A 23,583-nucleotide genomic window follows, 5' to 3' on the forward strand; every position below is an offset into this window, starting at 1 on the left:
AAATGAAGAACTGGCCATCAACGATCAAGAAGAAATGGCAGCTGTCAGTGCCATTTGGATCACCAATCGGACCCCAAAATAATATATCATAAGATAGATTTTGAAAAGTTGTTCTCTTTATATACAGCAGGTAGATGAACATCTAGAGGTCCATAATAAATGTATGAAGTGCAAAAAAGCAAATACTATTAAAAAAAATCATGCAGTTCTCAGTAGAATCACAACAGCAAACAATTGTAAAAAGTTGGAACCTAAAATAGTATTAAGGCAGAATCTGTTGAGTGTTGTTTAAAGCTTACAAAGAATTACCTTCACATGCTTTCCCATCTACACTTGGCAAAAATCCCATATCACATTCACAGCGATACCCTCCAGGGGCATTGAGGCACTGCCCATTTTCACAAAGATTCAAGTTTTCTGAGCATTCATCGAGGTCTGTAAAAGGAAGGGATATTGCAAGTTAGCAGTAAAGATGGTTTTCTCACCAACATTTGAGCTGAAGCATTTAGTGTTCCAAGCATTTTAATTATTCTACCTGAACATGTGCAGAAGAAACTGCAATCTAGTTCTGTGCAGAGGTTACTACATGTAACAGGCTCTGTATATTCCTGACATGTTGCAAATACAATTTCTAACCAGAAAAAGGAAAATCAGAAAGGCATAGACTCTTAGAGTAGCTCCAGTTGACAACTGGAGGCAGTCACAGGGTCATATTTAGACTCAGAATGAGCACGTGAAATTTATTATAGTTATTCTTTCTATTACAGTGAAGCCTAGAGGCAGTAATTGGAAAAAAAAGAAGTTTACTATGCAGTGAACAAACATATGGTAATAGGCAGTTCTCCATGCCAAACATCAAAACACTGACAAAAAGTGGCATGAAAAGAACTTCATCAAAACTGAACTGTAGGTTAACTGCTGATGAGAGAAACAGCCTTCCTACTGGACTACACTCACCCTCAGATAGATCATGGCTCTTACACTCTAGCTGAAATGTTACACATCACAAAAAGACCTCTTTTTTGCAACAGAGTCTGGCTGGCAGCATGAGTTTTGAGAAGTCCATGGCTGGTAAATCAAAAATCACCTACCAGGGAGAATGCTGCACACTGCACACATGGCAGAGGGCTTACAGAACATCTGAGTGCTCTAGTTTGAGTCCCAGACACCTTTTGAATTCACAAACAATAAAGTATCCAAATAGAAAAAAAGTTCTACTGAATGCAGAAATTCTGTAAGCACTCCATCTGAAGGGTGTAGCTTACAGACTCCTGGAAATCATCATACAGGAAATTAACAGAGTACTGGGTTAGGAAGGCCACTGAGGAAGCTGAATCAGATTCAAGATGAAATTATACTGAGAGAATTAAACAGAATTCCAAGGTCTGATTAGAATTTGGAATTATTCAAATCCAGCCTTAAACCTGATAATCCAGATTCTCAGATGCTCTAAAAACCTACTGCAGTTGATGGAGTGCTGCTGATTTGCACCAGCTGAAAACCTGGCCCACCAGCTCTGTCACGTGGCTCTGCTCCAAACAGTGAGCATCCCCAGCCACACTGCAAGAGCAGGGCTCCTCATGACTAAGCACACATGAGCTAATCAAAGCAGAAGACTGAAGTGTAGGTGGGAAACATCTCTCTAGCAAAGTTTTATAGTCTCATTTACAGTTTATAAAATGAGGTTTCAGAAGCAGCTACTTCTTTCATTCTACATGCCAGCACTGCACCCTGACACCAGCTCTCAGGATGATGGAGTGAAGCAGACAGACACCACACACTCACTTGTGGAAAGGACAAACATTTTTAGGCAATTTTGTGAAGTAATGTTGATGTATATGCCCTATTATTTAAGTATTAAGGTGAGTAGCCAATGGACTAGTTTACTAACTAGCCAAATTACATAATCAAGCCTAGTTTTAATAATTTTGTCACTCATTTAAACTAACAAGAAAAGCTCAAGGAAAAATTGCATTTTATCAAGGGAAAAAAGTTATTGAGTTAGACTATGTATAATATATAATATTTCTTTTAAGCTATGGCAACCTAGGTGAAGGAGTAGACAATTAATGATGACATATTAATGAAAATTTCAAATGTTTAAAAGCTGTTTCTGTGTATTGGATCACAGACTAACTTAGGTTGCACAGTACCATTGGAGCTCATCCTTTCTCTCCTCAGACAGCTCTGAGTATTCTGAATACTGTACCTGTACAAGTGAAACCATCCCCAGTGTAACCTTCTTTACACAGGCAGCGGTAAGAGCCCATCGTATTCTTGCAGTCAGCATGTGGGCTGCACATGTGGGTTCCATTGGAGCACTCATCCAGATCTTTAAAATAATAATAAAATAATAATAAAAAAAATCAGTTAAAAACCCATACACTAATACAAAGTTTAAATAGTGTATGGCACACAGAAGCTCTACTTTAAATAATCTTCCATAATAAAACCCATACATATGTGTGGTCGTCTGACTGAAAAAGTGGGGAACAGCTTATTTGCAGCCCATCAAAGAAGTCTGACAATGTAACTGTGACTGAGGAAGCTCCAGGGCACTCAGTACTAAGGCCTGTACCTTGTTTTCAAGGGGAGCACCAGGAGGCCCCTCACTGCCTCCCATCAGCTGCCCTCAAGCACAAATCATCTCTCTCCATGGTCCAGTCTGTTCTCACCATTTCATAAGCCAAACATGAGATAATGCTTATTTCACAGATACCGTGGTGGAGAACTTGGCTTCCAACAGATCATGTCAAATCAACCTTAAAAGTTCAATAGCCATTTGCCTTCTCATTTTATAGGTGTGGTATTACTTTTTTTTCAGAATTGCCAGAACCCCACTGTAGTCAGACCTTACAAATAAGTACAAATGCGTAAGACTCACCTGTGCACTTGATACCATCTCCAATCCAGCCAGGGCTGCAGCTACATTTGAAGCTTCCAGCTGTGTTTGTACATATGGCGTGTCTGTCACAGTTATGGGCTCCAATTTCACACTCATTGATATCTGTGAACAGAGATGTTTGAGGAACTCATGGAACACACTTTCTCAAATCCAGATAACTGACACTACAATTTCTCAAGAAAGGCAAGGTGAATGTGAAAGCAAGTCTGCATTCTTTACAACATGACATTTAAAAAGAAATGTGAAGACAAAATCACAACAAAGAAAAGCAAAGGAAAGCAAAGGAGCATGTAGCACATTTCAAACGCGGTGCCCCACTACCTGTTCTTCTGATAGGCACATAAAGCAGTGCTGCTGCAGCTCACTCCGAAGTATATTTGATAAGGAAGACAGTACCTCAGAAGACAGCCTTCCCAGAGTGCCCATCCTGCAGAGATGGGCAGAGTCTGCAGAGAAGGACTACGCTGGTGGCTCCACATTGCAGACATTGCTAAAAACTGTCAAAGGAAACTCTGCTGCCCAGGGACCCCTGGAATGCAGCACTCCCACAGTCCCCACATATCCACAGAGATGCTGATGAATGCCAGCCAGGCACCACCAGCTGGCTGCCCCTAGGATTGTCCCCAGGCAGGGAATGAAGCAGGTTCTGCTTGGCCAGAGGCTGTGTGCAAGGTGGGAGGCAGGTTGTACCACTGTATTTACCAAGACAGCTGAGGAGCTCATCAGGCAGGCAGTTTATTAGGAACTCAGGAAACCTAACACAGTGGGAAGAAGTCAACATCCTTGGAGACATCAGGCAGCAAGTCATCCAATCTTCAACATACATGGTCATGCTAGCACATTCTATTTCAGTACTTGCTATTTTCACCTTATTTTCATTTTTGGGCATTCTCTGGCAATGTCAAAATGTATAGACTGCAAAACCCAAATTGAACTCCATTCTTCCTTCTCTTCTCACAAAACATTATTAACGCTCCATATAAGTAGTTGGAGAATGTATAAACTAAAAGGCAAAGTTTCCAGAAATTACTACTGGTAACTGAAACAAAACTGGCAGGAATTTTCTTGCCTATCTGAGCTTTGGATTTTCCAATATTTTCTGTAACTGAGCTATTGAATTGCACTTTACCTCCCATGCAGGATGTAACCTACCTAGAGTTCACATCAAGCCACTTAAAACTGATACCCATTTTTTAGCCCTCCCAGGTGTCTTTGGTGTCTTTGATGTTGCTGTAAGCCAAATCATCTCCCTCTGTAAAACAGCTGATGGAAAGGGAAAACAAGCTCACAACTCTACATGATTCTACAGCCAAAAACCCAGCTCAGACCCTTCTCAAGAAGATGATTAATAAAAGGCATCAGCCATCAAATATGTAACAACCTTTGGGATTTCCAGCCCCAAAATCACAGACTTGAACTTCCCTATAATTTTACCTGCAAACAATTAGCTCTTTAAAGAAGGTGAGGTTGTGGAGCTAATGCAGAAAGTGTCCAGGTATCACCTTAACCATTTCCTCCTTTACGACACTTTCTTAGGTTTGTCTGTTCACACTTCTCTAGACAAAAGGCCTTGTCCTTTCACTGTGCCTTGGACACATATATTGCCTTTTCACAAAGGCAACACATGACTTCAAAAAGAAGACAACTTCTGTCTATTATCCTAAAATTAAATACTCAAGGCCAGAAAACACCCAAAACAACTGCTGGCTGGGAGAGACAGGATGTTTGTTTGGTGAGTTTTGTGCTTGATGGGGTTTTTTGTTGTTGAGATTTTGGGATTTTTTTTTGTGATTTGCTTTTTGGTTTTTTTGTTTTGTTTGTTTGGGGTTGGTTTGGGGTTTTTTTTGTTTGTTTGTTTGGGTTTTTTGTTTGTTTTTTGTTTTGTTTTGTTTTTTTGGTGGGGTGGCTTTTAATGTTTTGGAGTTTTTAGTCTGTTGAAGTGTAATTTAATCCAATCTTACTTTTCTAAGTCTCTTTCTAAGCAAGGCATTGCTTTGACTCAAAACCCCAGACATGAGAATTCCCATAATCTGAATGCTGACATCTAGATATGAATCTAAATCCGTCAGCTGGAATCTACCATTAATGAATGTTAACTCCACCAACAGGCCTGAAAACATGCAAATGGACACTTACTTTTTAAAACTTAAAAAAAGGGTCAGGAGCGAATAATCTCAGAGCAGTTTTGCCTTTAGCATGTGCAGAAACTCATGAAGATAACATCACCCTAAACAGGAAACTCGCGTCTGTCAAAAAATCTTAAGGGTGGCCTGAAAAAAATGCAACTCATTTTGGCTTGGGGAAAGACTGGAAGGAATTTAGAGAGGTCAACTACAGTATACACTGACATAAAAAAGCTGAGGCAAACACTCTATTTTTTAAGCTTTACCTGATTTTAAACGCCAAACTGTTAAACCACTGCTCACATTAAGACTCTACTATATTTGATTATTTGATGCTTTGAAACATACTATCACAAGTTTCCTTATACCCTGCAGAGCACAACAAAACACAAAAAAAACCCCATCACCAGTAGAGAAGTTTCTGCCAAGAATTTTTTTAAACCACCAGCAAACACAAACAGAAACTTGCATGCAACAGCTACACCACAATGAAGTCATGCTCAGGCTCAAATTTAAGAAAAGTCAAGCCAAACTTTCCACTCTACATAAAGTGACTGTGGACTCCATCCCACCACGCAGTGACCCACTGACACACTGTACATGAGAACCCCCATTAGCACCTCCCAGCAGAACAGCAGCACCACAACACTGGGGCCCTTGCAGTGGACACTTGTTCCCCATCAGCTGTTCGACACACACAAGCTTAGAATCTTCTTTGGAATGAAAACTGCAAGTATAAATCTATACCCAAATATGGGTATTTATAATGGGATCAACTTTCTCAGGCATCAGCCACTGAAATGTCATTTCACTTGCTTAGAATAATAAAAAAAAAACTTTTCTCCAGTAAAAAATTTCAATAGATTTCAATACTTTTTTGCCTGGGTAAAGATCAAATAGAGAATGCAAATTGTATTCTCTAATACCATCTTTAAAGGGACATTGCCGGGCTTATATCCATGATTCATGGAAAGTTTTTTCAGATACTTAAAAGAAAGCTGATTGAGGCATGTACAATACCATCACTGGCTTCATCCCAGATTTTACTTCTTTTCCCCTGTGTTTAACTCAGATGTTGTTTTGCGATAATCCCTATTCTCTCCTTTCATTGCACAGCTGAGTTGTAAGTCTACATTTATTACATTGCAATTATTTCCAAGGCAAAAGAGATCTCAGACCAAGCACGGTTCTGTGTAAATGGTGCACTGAAATCAATGGAATTTATGCCTTCTTATACTGGAGCTTAATATGGATTTATGTTGCCATAAGTATTGAATTATGGCTTCACAGAATGAAACAGAAAGAAGTTGAGCTCTGTAGGGGAAAAATTAACTCAATATCTTTAATAAAAGCATGAGTCCAGCCTGTTCTGTCTGCATGGCAGTACAAACAGTACTATACTCTTCAAATACTCCAGCTATTTTCATTTAATTGTCTGAAGACAAAGGCATTACTCGCTCTGAGTAAAGATATCGTGACCCAAAGAGGACCCACGAGGACACTACTGAAGTCAGGGTTTCACACAATGATGGCCTATTCCCACTGACTTCATGGGGATTTTCACTAAAGAGTAAAGGAGTGAGTCACTGATTTGTATCAACCTTCTCCTTCTGCCTCCAGCATGAGTCCGTGACAAGCCAAGGAAAATAAAGACATTCCAGTCGGAGACTGACACTGCATCCTCAGCCGGTCCCACTGTGCCCCAGTCCTGCTGCACACATGTTCTCAGCTTTGCAATTGCACAACTCCCATTTATACTAAGAGAGTTGTCTGCCTACAACAGATGAGAATACGCACAATAAATAACATGCAGGTCTGACATCATAACAATCCTAAGCACTCTGGGGAAAAAAAACCTGCCAGTCACCCTATTTTGTTGGCTCCTTCAGTTCTCTTCTTTGGACAAATATTTTTTCTGTCAAGCCTTTGGCAGTTAATAAAGTGTCTCTCCCATTAATCACAGTGGCACAAATTTTTAGGGCTCTCAACGTATGTGCAGCAAAAATACACATCATATGTACCCTGTCACCCTTTGACCTATGCTTGCAAAATGTGGCAACCAAAGGAAAGAAACAGCTAGCCAATATCTGCACAACACATCCTTACCCAGTCTGGAAGTGGATCATTGAAGTTGGCCAGAGAGGAGGATGGGAATAAGTCACTGTTTCCTCACCTATACTCTAGAAACATTCCTTTGCATTTGAACAGAATGAGAGTGCACATTAACTGAAGAAAATTCATGTGTTCGTTGCTGGGCATGAAATCCTCTAGGTACTCTGTGTACCATTTTCTGTTAGGTTTCATTCGGCTTCAATGGTCTATAAGGATCCTTAGCAAACTGTAAATTTAATTCAGACTCCACCTATAAATCAGTACTGTTTGTCAGGAATTATGCAAATCCCTTAAGCATTTTCTGACTTTTACATTTTTTTGGCAGTCTCTGCATATCTGTGCATTTTATTGCACTGACGTTTCACTGGTATTTCGAGCCTGGGTCCAGTTCCCCAAGGACCAGTTGTCTGGTGGAAGTCACAAGGCATTTCCTCCTCCTGGGTTGCTGCCCATGTAATCAGGTAGGAAAAACGAAGGCTTTTCAGAGGGAAAAGACTGTGAATTTCAACTTGGTGCTCATACTAGTATAAAAATATATGGAAAAATTCCCCTATTCTGATCTTCCTATATGCAAAACTGTTTTCTCTTTTGGAATCACTCTCAGATTTTATTCAGCATACTGTACTCTTGGAGTTTCACATGGGACAGTTCAGCTTTTGCCTGCTATCCATCCTTACATCATCTGCACACTGATGATGTACAGCACAGCATGTTATTGCTGGACAGATGCCTATTGCCAGTACTCTCCTCCTGTAATACCCCTCTTTGGTGGGCAGGATTTCATTATCATCTTCTGGTATTTGGCCTGACACAGCCAGCTCCCAGATTCATGATGGCAAACATATGCTTCACTGGTACCAGAACTCTCTTGTGCCATCAAGCCTGAAACACAATGTATTATTAATGGCCAGAAGCCACTAATAATGGAGAGGAAAGTACATTATACAAGTCACAAAATATTATGGCTCTATTTCTGAGGGCAAATGACAGGCTCACCTCTTCCTTTCCCTGTCTCAGATGTCTGACCTCTCTAGAACCAAGTTCCTGTCAGCCATGCAGGTATGCAGCGTGCACTTACTCCTCCTGTATCCACTAATGCCATCATCACTGGAAGACATTCAACACCAAACTCTCCAAGCTCACAGCCCACACCAAGGCTGCAGCTGAATACCTTCCACTAGCCTTCCTCCACGTGGCAACAGCATGGCCCTTGAAGAGTCAGAGCCTGGTCTCAGCCTTCCAACTCCCTAAGCCTGCTGTGGAGAAACCCAGCTGACTTGCAACATATTTATTTTTGATCTGTTGGCTATGTTGGGAAATTACTGCTCAAGTTCACCTCTTTCAGTTTGGCTCTGTGAAGAGCACCCTAAGCATGTCCAAGCCCCCCTCCACCAAGAACGACCAGGGGGGCTGTGCACACAGCCATAACTGCAAGGATGGATGGGAGAGAGTCAGAGAAGAATTTGTTTCTCTGTGAAAATATTTGAGCAAGTTTAAGACTCTACATCAACAGTGAAACACTGCAGATTTACAGGCAGAAATTCAGAGTGGTGATGAGTCACAAAATACAAACGCAAGTTCCAAAGCAGGATTTCATTTCTGCACAAGTACACATATACTTTATTGACAGAAGAAGTAGAGACAAGGTATTTGTCATAAAGCTGGGTGATCTGGAACTGGGATAGGGGAAAACACAGCAATCTTCTCTCTAGTGGCTGCATACCATTGCCTGCCTAGGAAAATCTAAAATGAACAGTTCTAAGCCTGTATCATCACAGTTTGCCTTGTGAATGGAAATTAAACCATTCACAGCACTTGATGTTGGAAAGCTGCATCTACAACCTGTATTCTTGCATAGTATTTTAAAAACCATATTTTTGTTACTAAACTCTGTCCAGATTCTTACTGAGAACCACAGAGAGGGGACAGCTAGAGCAACTTACATCTGTGTGGGATGGGAATGTAAGTCAGTAGGTGGATTCTGAATACTGTTAAATGACTGGGGAGAAAAAAACAAGCTTATTTGTTAAAATGGAATTACTCAGTAATGACAAGGGAGCTGAAATATTTAGACAAAACTGGAATAGAACCCAAAGGACATGATTTAGTTGTTCTCATAAAACAGAGGATCTCCCATTCAAAGTGCTGTACATGTTTTCAAAACTTTTTTTTCCATGGGAATTCCTAAAAACTGTGGATGCTTTTGATCTGTCTGTAAGACAAGAACTGAATTCTGGAGTCAAGGTGCCGTTGGCAAGGTCCTTACAGAAGAAATACTGAAGGATGCTCTCATGGTCTGCAGTACCTGAGCCTGGGAACTTCAACTCTGCTCTAATACTGTGCAAACAAGAAATGGAGAATTCAAAGTTCTCCAGCAGTACATCAGACATTTTAAAAAACAGAATGTGAGAACCTGCACAATGTAATTACTATGGGATCTGTATCCACAGCTTTTTCATTATGAAACCAATCTAGACATTTTCTGCTCTGCTTCCTGCTTATTTAAATTTTTAAAAAATTAATTATTTGAGTATGATCCCATTGCAGTTGTATCAGCAATACTGATACTTCACCTTTTCATCTTGGACCACTGGGCTCTTTCAAATTATTGAGCCCCTCTATAGTATCTGTTGGAATTAAGGTGTTCTGGTGTTTTTCCCCGTAAGTGCCAGCCTCTCTGAAATAATGGCATGCAGACAAAAGCAGCAGGAAAGGTTAAAAATGTGTAAGGAGGTGGGAAGAGCCATCATGACAGACAATGTCCATCCACAGGTCAGGGCTTGGCTGGGACCAGGACAGAGGGATTTCCTGGCGTCTCCTTTAACAAAAAAATATCGCCTGGGACATTTGTCACTACCTTGAACCAAGTGATGCCAAAATGGTGGCTATTTCCAGGCACTTCTCCAGAAGCCATACCTCGGATTCCTCCCCTGCCTCCATGACCTTTCTCTGTCTTTTGCCTTCAACTCACTGTTTCATCTTCCCTGCCTGCTCCTTAGGCTGGGACTGATAGCAGCACCATGTGTAACTGATCAGCGTGAGGGTTTTCAGGTCTAGAGTTCTGAAAATCTTCATATACTTTAGCACAGAAACAAAGAACACAGAAATGTTGGTCTACAGAGTACAATTAGGGATTTCTTGGATTTATATCAGTTCCTATGTACGTCAAAGGCAGCTGTTACTAATGCAAAATTATTCATCCATAGCCCAATATGCAAAATACAACTCCAGCTCTCAAACTTTTCTGTGAGAGCTGTAAAAAACCAGCTCTATCTATTTGGGGCACTTAAAATAATATATTATTAAATCTGTACAATAAGGGCAGACTAAGAATAAAAGTGTGTCTCAAAGACATTGCCAGAAATGTGTTTACCCTAAGTCTACATTAAAAATTATATTAAACATATGTTTGCATTCGTATTTGGGCAAAGCCTAAGATCTCAACACCTTGGCTTGAGACACCAGCACTTGGATTATTAATATCATGCCCTCAGAGCCTGTATATTTGAATCTCATTTATGTTTGCTGGCAATACATGAAATAAAGCAAATTCTGATTCAGCTGATAGAATGTAGTTGTATAACTGTATTGTCGACACTTTGCAAAAACTGAAAATATATTTTAGCACATATTTCAAGCCATCTGTGTTTGCCAAATAATACTTTGAACAGATACGTGTTATTTGCTTGCATAGTATACAATTAACAAATCCAAATGCACTGAGGTCCTCAGGAGTTTGTCAAGCTACAGACAATGGCATTTGCTGTGCTCTTAGATGAACAACTGTGCAGTAACACGTCCAGTTTTGATCCCAAGCTTTGCTCCACTCATTTCAGCAGAAGCAGCATCAGGCTGAATGCTATACCACTGAAGTTTAGCAGAACACAAGTTCAGCAAATTTGGATGAGAGGTGAAATAAGAGCACAAGTAAATGAAAAGAAGCACAGTGAGAGGAGGTTCTAAACATCAGAAAAGCAGACTCATGAGTATATGTAAAAATTAATAATTGAGCTTTAAAACTTACCTGTGCAACCAGTTGTGCCTTTCTTGCCCGAATATCCCATATCACAGTGACAGATAAATGAGCCTTTTGTATTCTCACACGTTCCACTCAGACAGATGTTTGGATGCAGATCACACTCATTAACATCTAAAAAACCCCATGAATTAAGATTTATTAAATACAATTCTTAGAAAGTAACTGGAAAAATCTCTTCAGATATGAATTCTGATAGAAACACAGGTCTAGATATGCAAAGAAAAAGATGCTTATAGTAGTTATTCCTTACCTAGCATACAAGCATACATTTTGAGATCAGTGTTATATTACCATATCTGCATTAACATACCTTTAATGCCAGCTGTTCCTAAACATAGGCACTAAGGTGCAGTACATTATCCAAAGAATGACTATGATTTTTGGTAATTCCTACATATATGTGATGTATACATTTATATATGCATGCATTGTCTAGTTTTGTCAGACATTTCTCTCAAAATACACTCAAGATTTAAAATTAAAATGTGAAAATGTGGTTTTGGAGATATGCTGTTTCACAACTCCATTCTACCAAGGTACAACACTTCCACATAATTTTTTTCTCAGAGACAAGTTTAAATCAGCACTGGTGATTTATCTTGCTAGAAATTTTCCACAGCATCATCCACTTGCTTTCTGCAGGCACTCTTTTATCTAAGTTGCATAAAAACCTCACTGGAAGAGGACCCAAAGATGCAATGCTATAGATCATGTTTGCACCCCAATCTACAGGGATATACAGATTACATTGGCACTTGTGCAATAGGGCTGGTTCTATGGTCAGGTGACCAAAATTAGGAAATAAGAGCAATACTCCTCAAATATCATTCTCTGTCTACTTGGAAAGAGCACCTTAGTAGATTTTTTTTTCAGTGTTTAATGCAGATTGGAATATATGTACTTTCACTTACCTATGCAAGTCTTCATGTCTTCAGATGCCATGAATCCATCATAGCAAAGACACCTGTATTCTCCTGGGATGTTTGTACACTGGCCTCCATCACAGATGTTAGGATTGTCCTCACACTCATCAATATCTACAGGGGAAAATCAGATTAAAATATGTTACCTTTATCCAATGCAATGAACCATCATCATGGCAAGTAAACATTTTAATGCTTTGATAAATATGGTGAAGATTGAATCCTTGTAAATAACTGAGCAGTACATTGCAAAATTGTCCTGATGAGTAAGCTCCTTGTCTCCAGCTAAAGTCAGTGGTAAAACATTCCCTTCTGACTCAAGTGGGAGGAACAGGAACCAACTTTTCCTTCAGAAAAAAGAGCTCCAGCAGAACCTTTGTCACACCACAAGGCCATATATAATTGGGCATTCTTGGATACAATCCATCATTGTTGAAATCAATGGAAGCTCTGAAGTCAAATTCAGTGAAAAAAAAATATCAAGCTTTACAGATCTTAAAAAAGGCATCATATATGCAAAGTACCTCTACAGATCTCAAGGGTGGTGACAAACTGGAAACAGTTCAATTTGTGATGGAAATAATTACAGTACATACATTTATTTCACTACAAGATTTTTATGGTCTTATTTAGTATTTCAACTGACTGGCCAGGCCAGCCATATAGTTATACCCTCTAGGATGAAAAGCTGTTTACTCAATTGATAACTGATAAAATTGCCATCACTGATTGGAGCCAAGCTGCAGAAGCAGATACTTTATTATATTAAGGCAACCATGCTAAGTTCTGGAATCTTTCAGAGCCCCTGGGGTTATGCTAGTGTTCTTGTAAAAATCCCTACAATCTTCCTGTGTCAGCACCGACACAGACCAGCAAGAGCAAAAATCAGAATCTCTGCCTAGTGATACCATGGGAAAAAAATCAGCACAAAAAGGACAAGATTCAGGAATCTTCTCCAAGAGAAAGGGTGTAACTCATTATCAGAGCAGTCTATTGTGGATTGCAGTAATTATGCAGCTGCAGAAAACGAACTCACATTAATTTAAAATATTATGTTCATTATTCTGCTGTACTTCTAGCAGCTAGTGCTTGTATGGATACACAACTTCTGCAAGGAAGAAGGCTGACCAGTCCCTGTTTATCTTAACAAGCAAATAATGTTGACATGGACATTAGCCTGAAAATGTTAATTTGGAATGGAATTTGAATTAACATGCAAATTTAAGCTCTAGAAATGGGAATAATAATGACAGAAATAAAGAACTTTATTTACAAACCCGCCACTGTACCGATTTCACAGTTGGGGGAAAATCAGCTGACAAAGAACCTATTGTTTCTCCTAATTGAGCTCATTATTTATGCATAACCTCACCAATTCAAACATGACCTACTACTGAACTGCAAAGCATTCTTACCAGGTCAATTATCAGCAAATATATTCTGTGATGGCTTCCAGCTTTGTGTGATGTTAAAGATAAAAGACATGTTCACAAACAGAGAAAATGTAAAATAGGTGTTTCACAATTGAAGGTCACAGTCCTATTTTATCTTGTACCATGCAAAAACATCTAACAGTGTAAAACCAGGTATTTAGTGCCATGAAAGCAAAGTCACAAATTATTTTTATTCTTCTTAGTTTAGGTAGAGGCAAAACTTTAGTATGTGGATTTTGAATATGCACCAGATGTTTACATATGTAAATAATATCTTTTCAAGAGAAGGAAGCAGTGTTTTCAATACTAACAGGGTAGTGAAGGTGACCCCTCACATCTCTGGGTATTTTCTTAGATTTGACTTGACATCCAAAGATGTCTGGTGTTTCTGCTATTTAAACCTTTTTATGTGTGGCTATTGCACTCAAGTCCTTATTAGAAGGGAGTATGAAAATGAATAGCTAATAGTTATTACAGCTGGTCTGTGAAGGAAATTCTATTTTTCAGAGTAAAGGCTGGATATCTAGAAACAGATATGTAGAAATTCACAACTAAAGTAAGATCTGACTACAAACTTCTATGGATGTGTTCAGGGTCAGGTTAATGTGTGGACAAACCACAGAGAATCCATCCCCTCCCCACAGCAAAGGCAGATGCTTGCATTTTGACTTTGAGAACAGAAAGATGATAGTTTCCTATTCCAAGGTTTTTAGTTTAATATGCAGGAAGGTGCTGTAAATGATCTGTTCTGGTTTTGGGTTTAGAGATGTGTTTGGGCGGCAAAGGATAAGGGGGAGTAAAGACAGAACTGTTTCTAGCTAGCAGACTTGAGATCTCAAAGACTGTCCAAGTGCACACTTGGGTCATTTGGTCCAAGGCAAATAAAGAAGATGAAAACAGAAAAGTGGCTCAGAGACTCTGCTCCCCCTGCTCCTCCCTTCCCTCTCATGTCACTTTAATCCTCTCACTGGGTTTAGATTCTGGCTGAGGCACAATTTCGATCAACCGGTTTTATTTTTGCATTTAAAAAGTGCCCCAAACACCAATGTTTGGGCAGGTTTTTGTAAAAGCTTGCCTTTTCTAGAAACTTGAGCTAAAGCAAACTACTTCTAATCTAAATATTTTAGGTTTTCAGGGTCAATCAATCTGCACTTTTTCTAGTTGAATTCTTTCTTTGACTAAGGGTCTGATACTTGCTGAAGGCTGGCTACTTTACATCTTTCTGACAGAGCAAGCCACAGTGTGGGGGAAAATTACATTTTGCTGTGCTTTAGGGCTCTTTTATCTTCTGGAATGGTAGTGAGTGGCCTCAGGGTAATTGAGATCCTGGTTCAAGGTCTATAAATATTTACAAATTCTGAATGTGAGCTCTCTAATAATCCAGTATAGAAAACTCTCCATGTGTTCAACTATAAAGGCAATTCTATTCCAAGGGATTAACCCTGTTATAATTCTCATGCTCTTCAAGGAGCTCTTGGATGGAATTGGCAAACAGCTGGCAAATATTCACATGCCTCATCAGGCCAGTGGCTGTGAAGCAAGAAGTAAGAGAAAAGTAGGGTAGAATCATCTTTCCAGTAACCTATGTGGAAATCACCAAGTACAATTCACTTCCTGGGATTATGACTTCTAGACTCCCAAAGGAGAACACCCAGCCATAAAAGAGCTCTGAAAATTTTCTCACATACTCTTCTAAGAGTGCAAAAAACCTGTTTCATAAGAAAGATTCATACTATTCAGACTTCATTTTCTCTGCAAGTCATTCAGCTCTGAATTCATGCAGCATACTTGCACTTGAATAAACAAGTAATTAAAAATAGGAATTTTCTTGCTTGCTTAAGAGCAGATACCACAAAATGACAGAACAGAGCAATCAACTTCTCTTCTAGCATCTCTGTCTATCCTCTCTCCAATATAACCATACAATACACATGCACAGCATCTTGGCTTCTGTTAGTGATAATTTTTTTAATGGTCTTCAAACTTGTTTTGGATTTGGATCTACTACAATACCTTAAGGGGAAAAAATTATCTCCTACTCAAAAAAGTAGAGATTTTTGTTATTAATATCAGAATCAACTGCTCTCATCTCCATCCATCCCGACTATACTACCCACCATCGCTCCTATAATCAACTGGTACACTTTCTGAAATCATCAAGAACCAATTCCCTTCAAAGCACTTCTTTCTGCAGTTGCCCAATTCTGATATTTGGAGCTACTTCTTTTTATTTTAGAAAAAGAACTTCACTTTCCATTTATTTTCTTTTTTAAATAGTTTATTTGTTACAATAGCTGTAACCTTAAAAAGAAGTTTTGTTTCAAGCTATTGAAATAAGCCCTTTAAGCAGAAAAGTTCCCAAAATCTCCCTTACCAGTGCATGTCCTGTGGTCTGGCATGAGTGCAAAGCCTTGTTTACAGCTACATTCATAGCTGCCCTCTGAGTTTGTACAGAAGTCCTCACAGCCACCATTCATTATTTTGCACTCATCAATATCTAAAAAGGAGAAAATTACAGTTAAAATCCACAATACCTTTTACTTTAAAGCGCATTTCAAGGACACACTTAAAGTCAGCTTTCCAGTACACCATCAGTCCAGAATCTACACTTTGTGTTTGCACACTAACATTCAAGTGTTTGCAAAGGTAGGCACTGGGAAGGATTCAGGCAATCCAGGGATTGAAAGACTGCATATACAAACACTTCTGTGCTTCTCCTTCTACATACAGAAATAGCACTGAGTTACCACAGGATCACGAGGGCAACAAAGTTTTTGTAAGATTCAAGGTAAAAAATTACTTGGCAGAATTAAAGCCAGTGGATTTTTCCATGGCACAGCAGAAGGAATGTATGCAAATGAACCACATGATTCTATTTCATGGTCTAGCAGAAATGATGATTTTTAATTAAATATATAACTAATCTAACAAGTTACTCACTCTTAATCATCAAAGTCTGAAGTCTTGGGGCATTTAAAATAGTATGTGATTTTATGCTTCATGATTGATTTACTAGAGAAAATAATCTGTTACTCAGTTAAGTGTAGCACTGCCATAACTTCATTCAATTCTCTCAAAAACAGATGTGCATGATTTGGAGATTTTGCATACTATTTTGACAAACTGTAATGGATTTTTTCATTCATGGTTAAAAATTACTTTATCTATCTACTAAACTGAAACAACTCTGTGTGTTTTATCTTCCCTGTTTGCTAGCGCTCCCGTGCAGATTTTGTCCTTACCAATACAGTATAGCTTGTCTTGTGTGGACTGATATCCAGGGTTGCAAGCACACTGATACTTTCCAATCAGGTTGACACAACGGCCATTTCGGCACAGGTTGGTGCTCAGCTCACATTCATTAATGTCTGTTGCAAACGAAAAAGAGGAACACATTTTCATGCTGAAAATGGTACTAAAGCAAACGCTGTAAATGCACAGCACAAGAGAGGTACAAAATGCTGTGGACAATCTTGATTTTGCCTGCATGTCTCACCTACACATGCAGAGATATTTGGTGATATCTGATGGCCTGGAGGGCAATCACACCGAAAACTTCCCTCTGTGTTGATGCAGGTGCCACCTCGGCAGAGAAGGGGATTGCGCTGACACTCATCAATATCTGTGGGGAGAAAGGAGGCACATGAGTGCAGGGCCAGCACATCCCTCACCACAGCCCCTCACCTATCACAGCATTATCAGCCTGTCCTAGAGCCAGTCATCCCTTGCACCATAACATGGTTAAAAAAAGAAAATAAACTCAAAAATACTTCTAAATTTTCATTTACCTTAACTTCAAAGTTCAGGATGGTGTCCCACTTAGCAGGATGGGGATTGTGGGGATAAATTTAGCATCCTAAAATCCTGTCCCTTGCTTATATATGCTTTGACAACTTGCAGAAGCAGCAAGTTAGCTTTAGTTAGGCTCACAAAATAAGAGAGACCTAAACCCAAGCACAATTAAACCTTAAAAAAAAAAAACCAAAGAAACCATGCACAGCATACTAGCACATCACATACTATTGCACATCTAAGGTCTATAAAAAACATACCCATGCAGTTTTTCATCATCATAAATCCACTTTCATAGCCTTCAAAACATTCACACTTGAAGTCTCCAGGAGTATTGACACACATGCCTTGGCCACAAAGATCAGGAGAGATGCGGCATTCATCGATATCTGTAAGACAAAACACATTCACAGGGTTTTCAAAGGAGTTCAGTTTTCCCTTTTCAATTCACAGCTATGAGAGAGACATCCATACAGTTTACCTGTGCAGTTCCTCTCTTCAGAATCGAGGGCAAATCCACTGTCACATCTACACTTAAAACTGCCAATGGTATTTCTGCATTTTCCATGGGTACAAAGGCTAGGGAACATCTTGCATTCATTGATGTCTGAAAATGAGATAGTGTGGACATATGATGTTACCACTGCATACAAAAACAGTGCACAAAAAAGCAATGATGACATCAGAGCTCATCCTTTTTCATGGCAGGGACCCCTCCTTGTGGGAAAATTAGACCACACTACATAAACTGATATTGACTTCCCCTTAACCAACAGTGTAGACAGATACTTTGTGCTGGAATTTCCAAAACCACTTTCTGCTACAGAACAGTATTAGTCTCCCCTTTGTCCTGCAGCTCAGGAAGATTTCAGCGGATAGAGGATGATGGCAAAGACAGCTTTCAAAAAAAGCACTCTGTCTTCTGATTTCTGAGAAAAAAATGTGACTTCCATGAGTCACAGAAAAAATAATGAGCATAAGTAAAAGCACATGTCACTTTCTTTATGGTTAATTAATGGCTTAGTAACTGTTTATAAAACAAGGCTGAAACTAACAACAGCAATTGTCATAAATATATATATATATATTCCCCTCATTTCAGACTTCATAAGGTTTAGTTTTTGGGTAACTTCTGACATTGTCCAGCTTAACCTCACTGGTAATCCTGGAAAGACAGCTTTCAGCACATGATGCTGGGGTGTCACTGTGTGATTCCCATTTAATGCTGGAAGTTTACCAACAAGAGTCATAACACAACTAGGTTTACTGTAAATAAAATTTTCTGATTTGAGCCATCATCCTGGAAGCTATTTCCTCTACTTCTCCAAGCAGTTTCACAAGAAATTCCCAAAATTATTCACCATTTCTTTATTGCTTCACATTAGAATTAAAGTTATTGCACCCTTCACACATAAGGATTGCTCTTTCGTTACATCCAAAGCTGACTGCCCAGTTTGTTCCAGTTCTTGTACTATGAGATGCCAGGAGGCAAAATCAGGCATAATTTAACCTCTCTAGTGACACAAATTCTGTGTTCTGAGGCTGCAGTATTATATGGTATTTAATGGTCTCTAACACAAACTAAATTCTCCTGTATTTTATTTAGACTTCAGTTGCCATGAACACTAACTGGATTTTCAAATGTGCCTTAGGGTGAGTGAAGTGCCTATCACCAGAATTTTCAAACCCAGAGGAGGTGTCTGATGGAAGAGTAAATGTAGCAGCCATCGGGATTTGCGGGCAATTAACCACAAACGGATCACATACCTTTAGAGAAAGGCTTCCCACTTATTTCTATTTTCGTAGAGAAGCCAGGTCCCCTTGGGCAAAGAGCTTCAAACTCAGGAGTTCCCCTGAGAGGACACTCCTCGCACTCGTAGCCCCAGGCTGCCCCCACGGAGCAGCAGCAGGCGTCCATGCGGTGCCGGCCTGGGATCTGGGACGTGCACTGCTCGTCCTCGTGCTGCAGGTAGCAACTCTCCAAGCGAATGTCTGTTGGGCAATTTAACAACATGTTGAGAAAGAAAGAGAAAATTTACTTCACTGTAGAGGAATTTTTTTTCCAAAATCCCTTCACAGGACAGCTCGCTCCACGTTTTTGTGGACTCGGAGGAGCATACCAAGCTCACTGCATAATTCCCAACAGCAAAATATTAACACTAAACTCAGAAATTAACAGTTGAAGTAAGTTTAAAGCACCACTTTGAAAAATGGTGTTCAGCACATGAAGTAAATTTTGGCTCAGAAAAGGATTTTAAGCATTCCAGCTTGCCATACTTATATAAAGCCTTTTAATTACTACATGCTATATACAAGCCTTTTTATTACATACAAGCTATTTGCCTTGTTCAGAGGCAAATCTTGGGCATTATTGTCACAAATGGACAAAGGTGCTTTGGGTGGACAGCATACAAAACTTGGATATTCTGCTGCACACTGCATCAAGGTGCATGGTGTGGCCAAGTCCCAACCCACAATGGTGCAGCCTCCACTATTCCAGCCTTCGTGGAAAGTGGTTTCAGTGGGGCTGCAGATGAAAGTGCTAAGAGCACGGATGATTTGTAGGGATTTGTCAGATGAAAAATCTGGAACTAAATCACAGCTATTCACTAGCTATCAGATGGGGATGGGCTACTACCATTGGAACCTGTTCTTATTCCAGATGAACTAAGTTCATGTCCCTGACTAATTCAGTTTGAAAAATGGGCAAAAATAATTTTCCTTTCTTGTTAGAAAACATGCAGTGCAACCACGAGTCACTGCATAGATCTGCTTTTCACTAGTAGACCTGTCCATGGAATTAACACCTACCAAGACAAGTCCGTCCAGAAGCATCTAAAGTCATTCCATTGGGGCACTGGCAAACAAATGATCCCAAGGTATTGACACACTGCCCATTTGTACAGACTCCAGGAAACACCTCACATTCATTAACATCTATTAGAGAAAAAAAGCAAGTGAGTAAGAGTAATCACTAGCATACTAAACATGAACAAATTAGCAAAAATTTAAAAAATAATAACATCGTAATGTTTTTTGGATAAAATAAAAAATGACAGCAGTCTACATGGCCTGAAAAAATTCAAAACATTTACAACTCCCAAAGTAAGTCAGCCAGATCCAAATAATTACAGGAAACTGCTGATGATCAGAAATAATACATGTTGATATTAGCTATTCCTACATATATTGAAATTAAATTCAAAAGTAACAGAAAAGAGAGGGGTGTTTAAAAACTATATCCATTTTCATACTCACTGTGGGCCAGATATTTGAAGCAAATGGACAAAGAGACCAAAATAAGTGCAAAATTACATTATGCATTATTCCAACTAGATTCAGTATTTTTTTTTTAGATTTTTGAATATTTTCTCTATCTGCACATCTGGAAATTACAACACCATTTGAAATTTGGCTGTATGGCCTTGTCAGCAATTAACTTTATATATATTAAAATAATCTCCTTACAACTACACACAGAGTTTAACTTTGTTAAGTAAAAACTGTATTTCTATATTTAAAAGGCAAATTTAGTACTTTTTGGTAAGGAAAAACTGATTATATGCATTAGCTTGGCTTGAGCTTAAATAAATGTTTAGTAATCTAAGTGTGAGGTCCTCCCAGCCATGTCCTTTGTGGAAAGCATATGCTTCACAACTGCCTTTGGGAAAAAGCTTCCAGCATTAAACATGCTCCAAGATGAAGCGTGACAATTTTTAGGACAGGAGAGGATAAGAACAAGAAATGGAAAAAGAATGACTGGCAATCTGCAGATGAATACTCATGTATAGAGTAACCAAGAAGCGGGAAGGTTGGGCTGGTTAGGCCTCCAGACAAAACTCCTGGTGTAGAAACTGCATCTCTCAAACCTCACGGAGCATGATGGAGGATAAATGCTGGGGGGCAAATCAGTGGCCTCTGCCCTTGAACAGATACTGTAAATTGACTGGAAGGTATGAAGTAAAGCCAGTGGATTATTAGAAACCACTGAAACACTGTTCACAGCCTGTGAGCAATAGTGCAGCTGACAACTCCAGGGCTCACCCGTAAACGAGAGGAATGCCGCCAATTTAGTTTGCTTATTTCCTTGCACAAGATCTATTACTCATTTTACATAGGCTGTGTATGGGAGAACTGACTATCACCTTTTGGGAACTAAACTTACTCCTGTCTCTAACTTGCCAGTAAATTTCCTAGAGACCTTTCCCTGTCTTGAAAAATGCTTACATTGGTTGAAAACCAAGTAAGGCTTCAGTAAGGTTACAAGGAAGAAAAACTACTCTGAAAAACCTGGGGCTATCCAGGTCCCATAGAAACGAGAAAGATTAAAGCATGTAATAAATGTAATCCAATGCGCTGGTAAAGGAAATGCTGAAAACAGTTATGTCTGTATCTTGGAAGGATAAACTTTCCATCCCAGCACTGTTGAAAATGTTCTAAGACTTTCCTTGTGAAGAGAGATAGGTGGGCCCACTTTTTTTTTTTCCTTTTCTTTCACTTACACACTCCACAAGTGTTGCTGAGGTCAGATAAGTTATGTACAGTGGGTCTGCAGCACAGACGTGCCAAGGCATTCAGTCATCATTTGGAAAGCAAAGAGTATGTGTGAGGGTGTTCCTCTTTTCTTTTTTTTTTTTTTTTTTTTTTAAGGGAAAAAAAAACAATGTTTCTTTATGGAAGCTACATATGGGAGTAATTTTTAAAAAATATTTTAACTGCAGTGTCATGTCAGATGTTGTCAGTCAGGATGACCCACAGCAGTTTGAGACTCTCTGAGCTTCTGCGTATTATGTAAATATGCAGTACTTTTCCAGGGGTTCAAATCAATTCAAATAGAGATGAAATAGGGTGGGACCTTCAATTCTCACAGAATAGTATAGAGTCATCTCATACCAAGCAAAAAACTACACATTTAAAATATTAACCTTTTCTTTAACCCAAGTATAACTGTGTCCTGATGTTCTTTGTTTGTTGATCTTAGGACAGCGAAAATATGCTATGGAATGTGTAAGATTTCATATAATGTCATATGGGAGAAAGCCAAGGTTTGGTGAAAAAGAACAAGAAAACTAATGTGAACTACAGTCTTTGAGCATTCTTTTGCTAAAGCATAGTAATGGCTTATCATACCACGGTATTACTTATGCCATGTTTTGTAGTATGTATGAGACACATAATTTGTAAAAACAGGTTACTCAGTTAACAGCATTTGAAGAGAGAGAGCCACCTCCTTATCCTGGTTGACATTTTATTTGCAAGCATGTAGTTTGAGATAAAGTGTGAGTATGCAGGAATGTTAAACAAACTGAAACCAAATTCATCCCTGACATAACTCTAATGAAGCTAATAGAACAACACAAGGTAAGAACTTAGCATAGTGTTCCTCTATGATAAATTAAGCACTTAAATCAAAACACTGGCATTTTTTAATTCAAGCTCTGATTTATGTTAAGGCAACAATAAATACCTTCACACAATGTTCCTCTTATTCTTGAATATCCCTTTTGGCATATTGGGTCTGTAAAACAAACAGAAGTGAAGTTTCAGAATACTACAGTCCAAAACTCCCCATTAATTTATTGTGCAAAACTGATCATGTGAAACATTATCTAGTTTACTGCTATGAGAAGTCTGAGTGCTGAGACAGTATCCCAGTATTTTCTGAAATAATAAAGAGATAAGATGGGGCAACTACATAAACTATATAGAGTGTCAGCCTTTATCCTCTTTTGCTTCCCATGTGTCTCAGCTAGCTAGCCTAAAAGTGGTTACGATTTCTGTTTCATTTGAACCAATTAATTCATTTCACTCGATCACAGCACATTACAGCCCTATTTACCACGGATGAATGAGGATGAATTCTGTTAAGATACACAGAATTAAATTAACCAAAGATTTGAGCAAAGTAGCAGCTTTCAGGGTATAGAAATAACAACCCACACACATTTCTGCATTCATCAGCTCATCCCTGGGTTCCCAGCTCATCCCACAGTTCAGTAAAATTGTCAAATGAATATGCAGCAACCTCAACCCATTTTTTCACCAACTGTATGATTCTCCAGGTCATCAGTTAATCTACAGAGTACAATAACAAGGGCTACTCCCTCTCCTCCCTTCATTACCACACCAAAGATCCATTTGTTGCGAACATTTCCTTGGGATCTCTGGGGAACATGCATTTATTGCTACATCATTAGGAACTCCAGATCACTAATTATGACAAACCATGCTAAAGTAAGCCTGCCAGTTACAGACT

At 39.1% G+C, this 23,583-nt stretch overlaps 1 protein-coding gene across 1 annotated transcript in view; it reads right to left on the minus strand.

The window, feature by feature from the left end:
* The window catches only part of FBN1 (fibrillin 1), a 145,836-nt gene that overhangs the window by 34,457 nt on the left and 87,796 nt on the right, over positions 1-23,583 (minus strand). Inside the window, exons 22-34 of the mRNA XM_053988142.1 lie at positions 22,795-22,845; positions 20,139-20,264; positions 19,095-19,319; positions 17,809-17,934; positions 17,588-17,716; positions 17,032-17,157; positions 16,778-16,903; positions 15,910-16,032; positions 12,091-12,216; positions 11,165-11,290; positions 2,885-3,007; positions 2,210-2,332; positions 310-435 (exon numbers count right to left, since the gene is read on the minus strand). Of these exons, the coding sequence (XP_053844117.1) occupies positions 310-435; positions 2,210-2,332; positions 2,885-3,007; positions 11,165-11,290; positions 12,091-12,216; positions 15,910-16,032; positions 16,778-16,903; positions 17,032-17,157; positions 17,588-17,716; positions 17,809-17,934; positions 19,095-19,319; positions 20,139-20,264; positions 22,795-22,845 (1,656 nt within the window). The remainder of the gene's footprint in view (positions 1-309; positions 436-2,209; positions 2,333-2,884; positions 3,008-11,164; positions 11,291-12,090; positions 12,217-15,909; positions 16,033-16,777; positions 16,904-17,031; positions 17,158-17,587; positions 17,717-17,808; positions 17,935-19,094; positions 19,320-20,138; positions 20,265-22,794; positions 22,846-23,583) is intronic.

The sequence above is a fragment of the Vidua macroura genome, chromosome 12 (genome assembly GCF_024509145.1).
Source record: "Vidua macroura isolate BioBank_ID:100142 chromosome 12, ASM2450914v1, whole genome shotgun sequence".
NCBI lineage: Eukaryota > Metazoa > Chordata > Aves > Passeriformes > Viduidae > Vidua > Vidua macroura.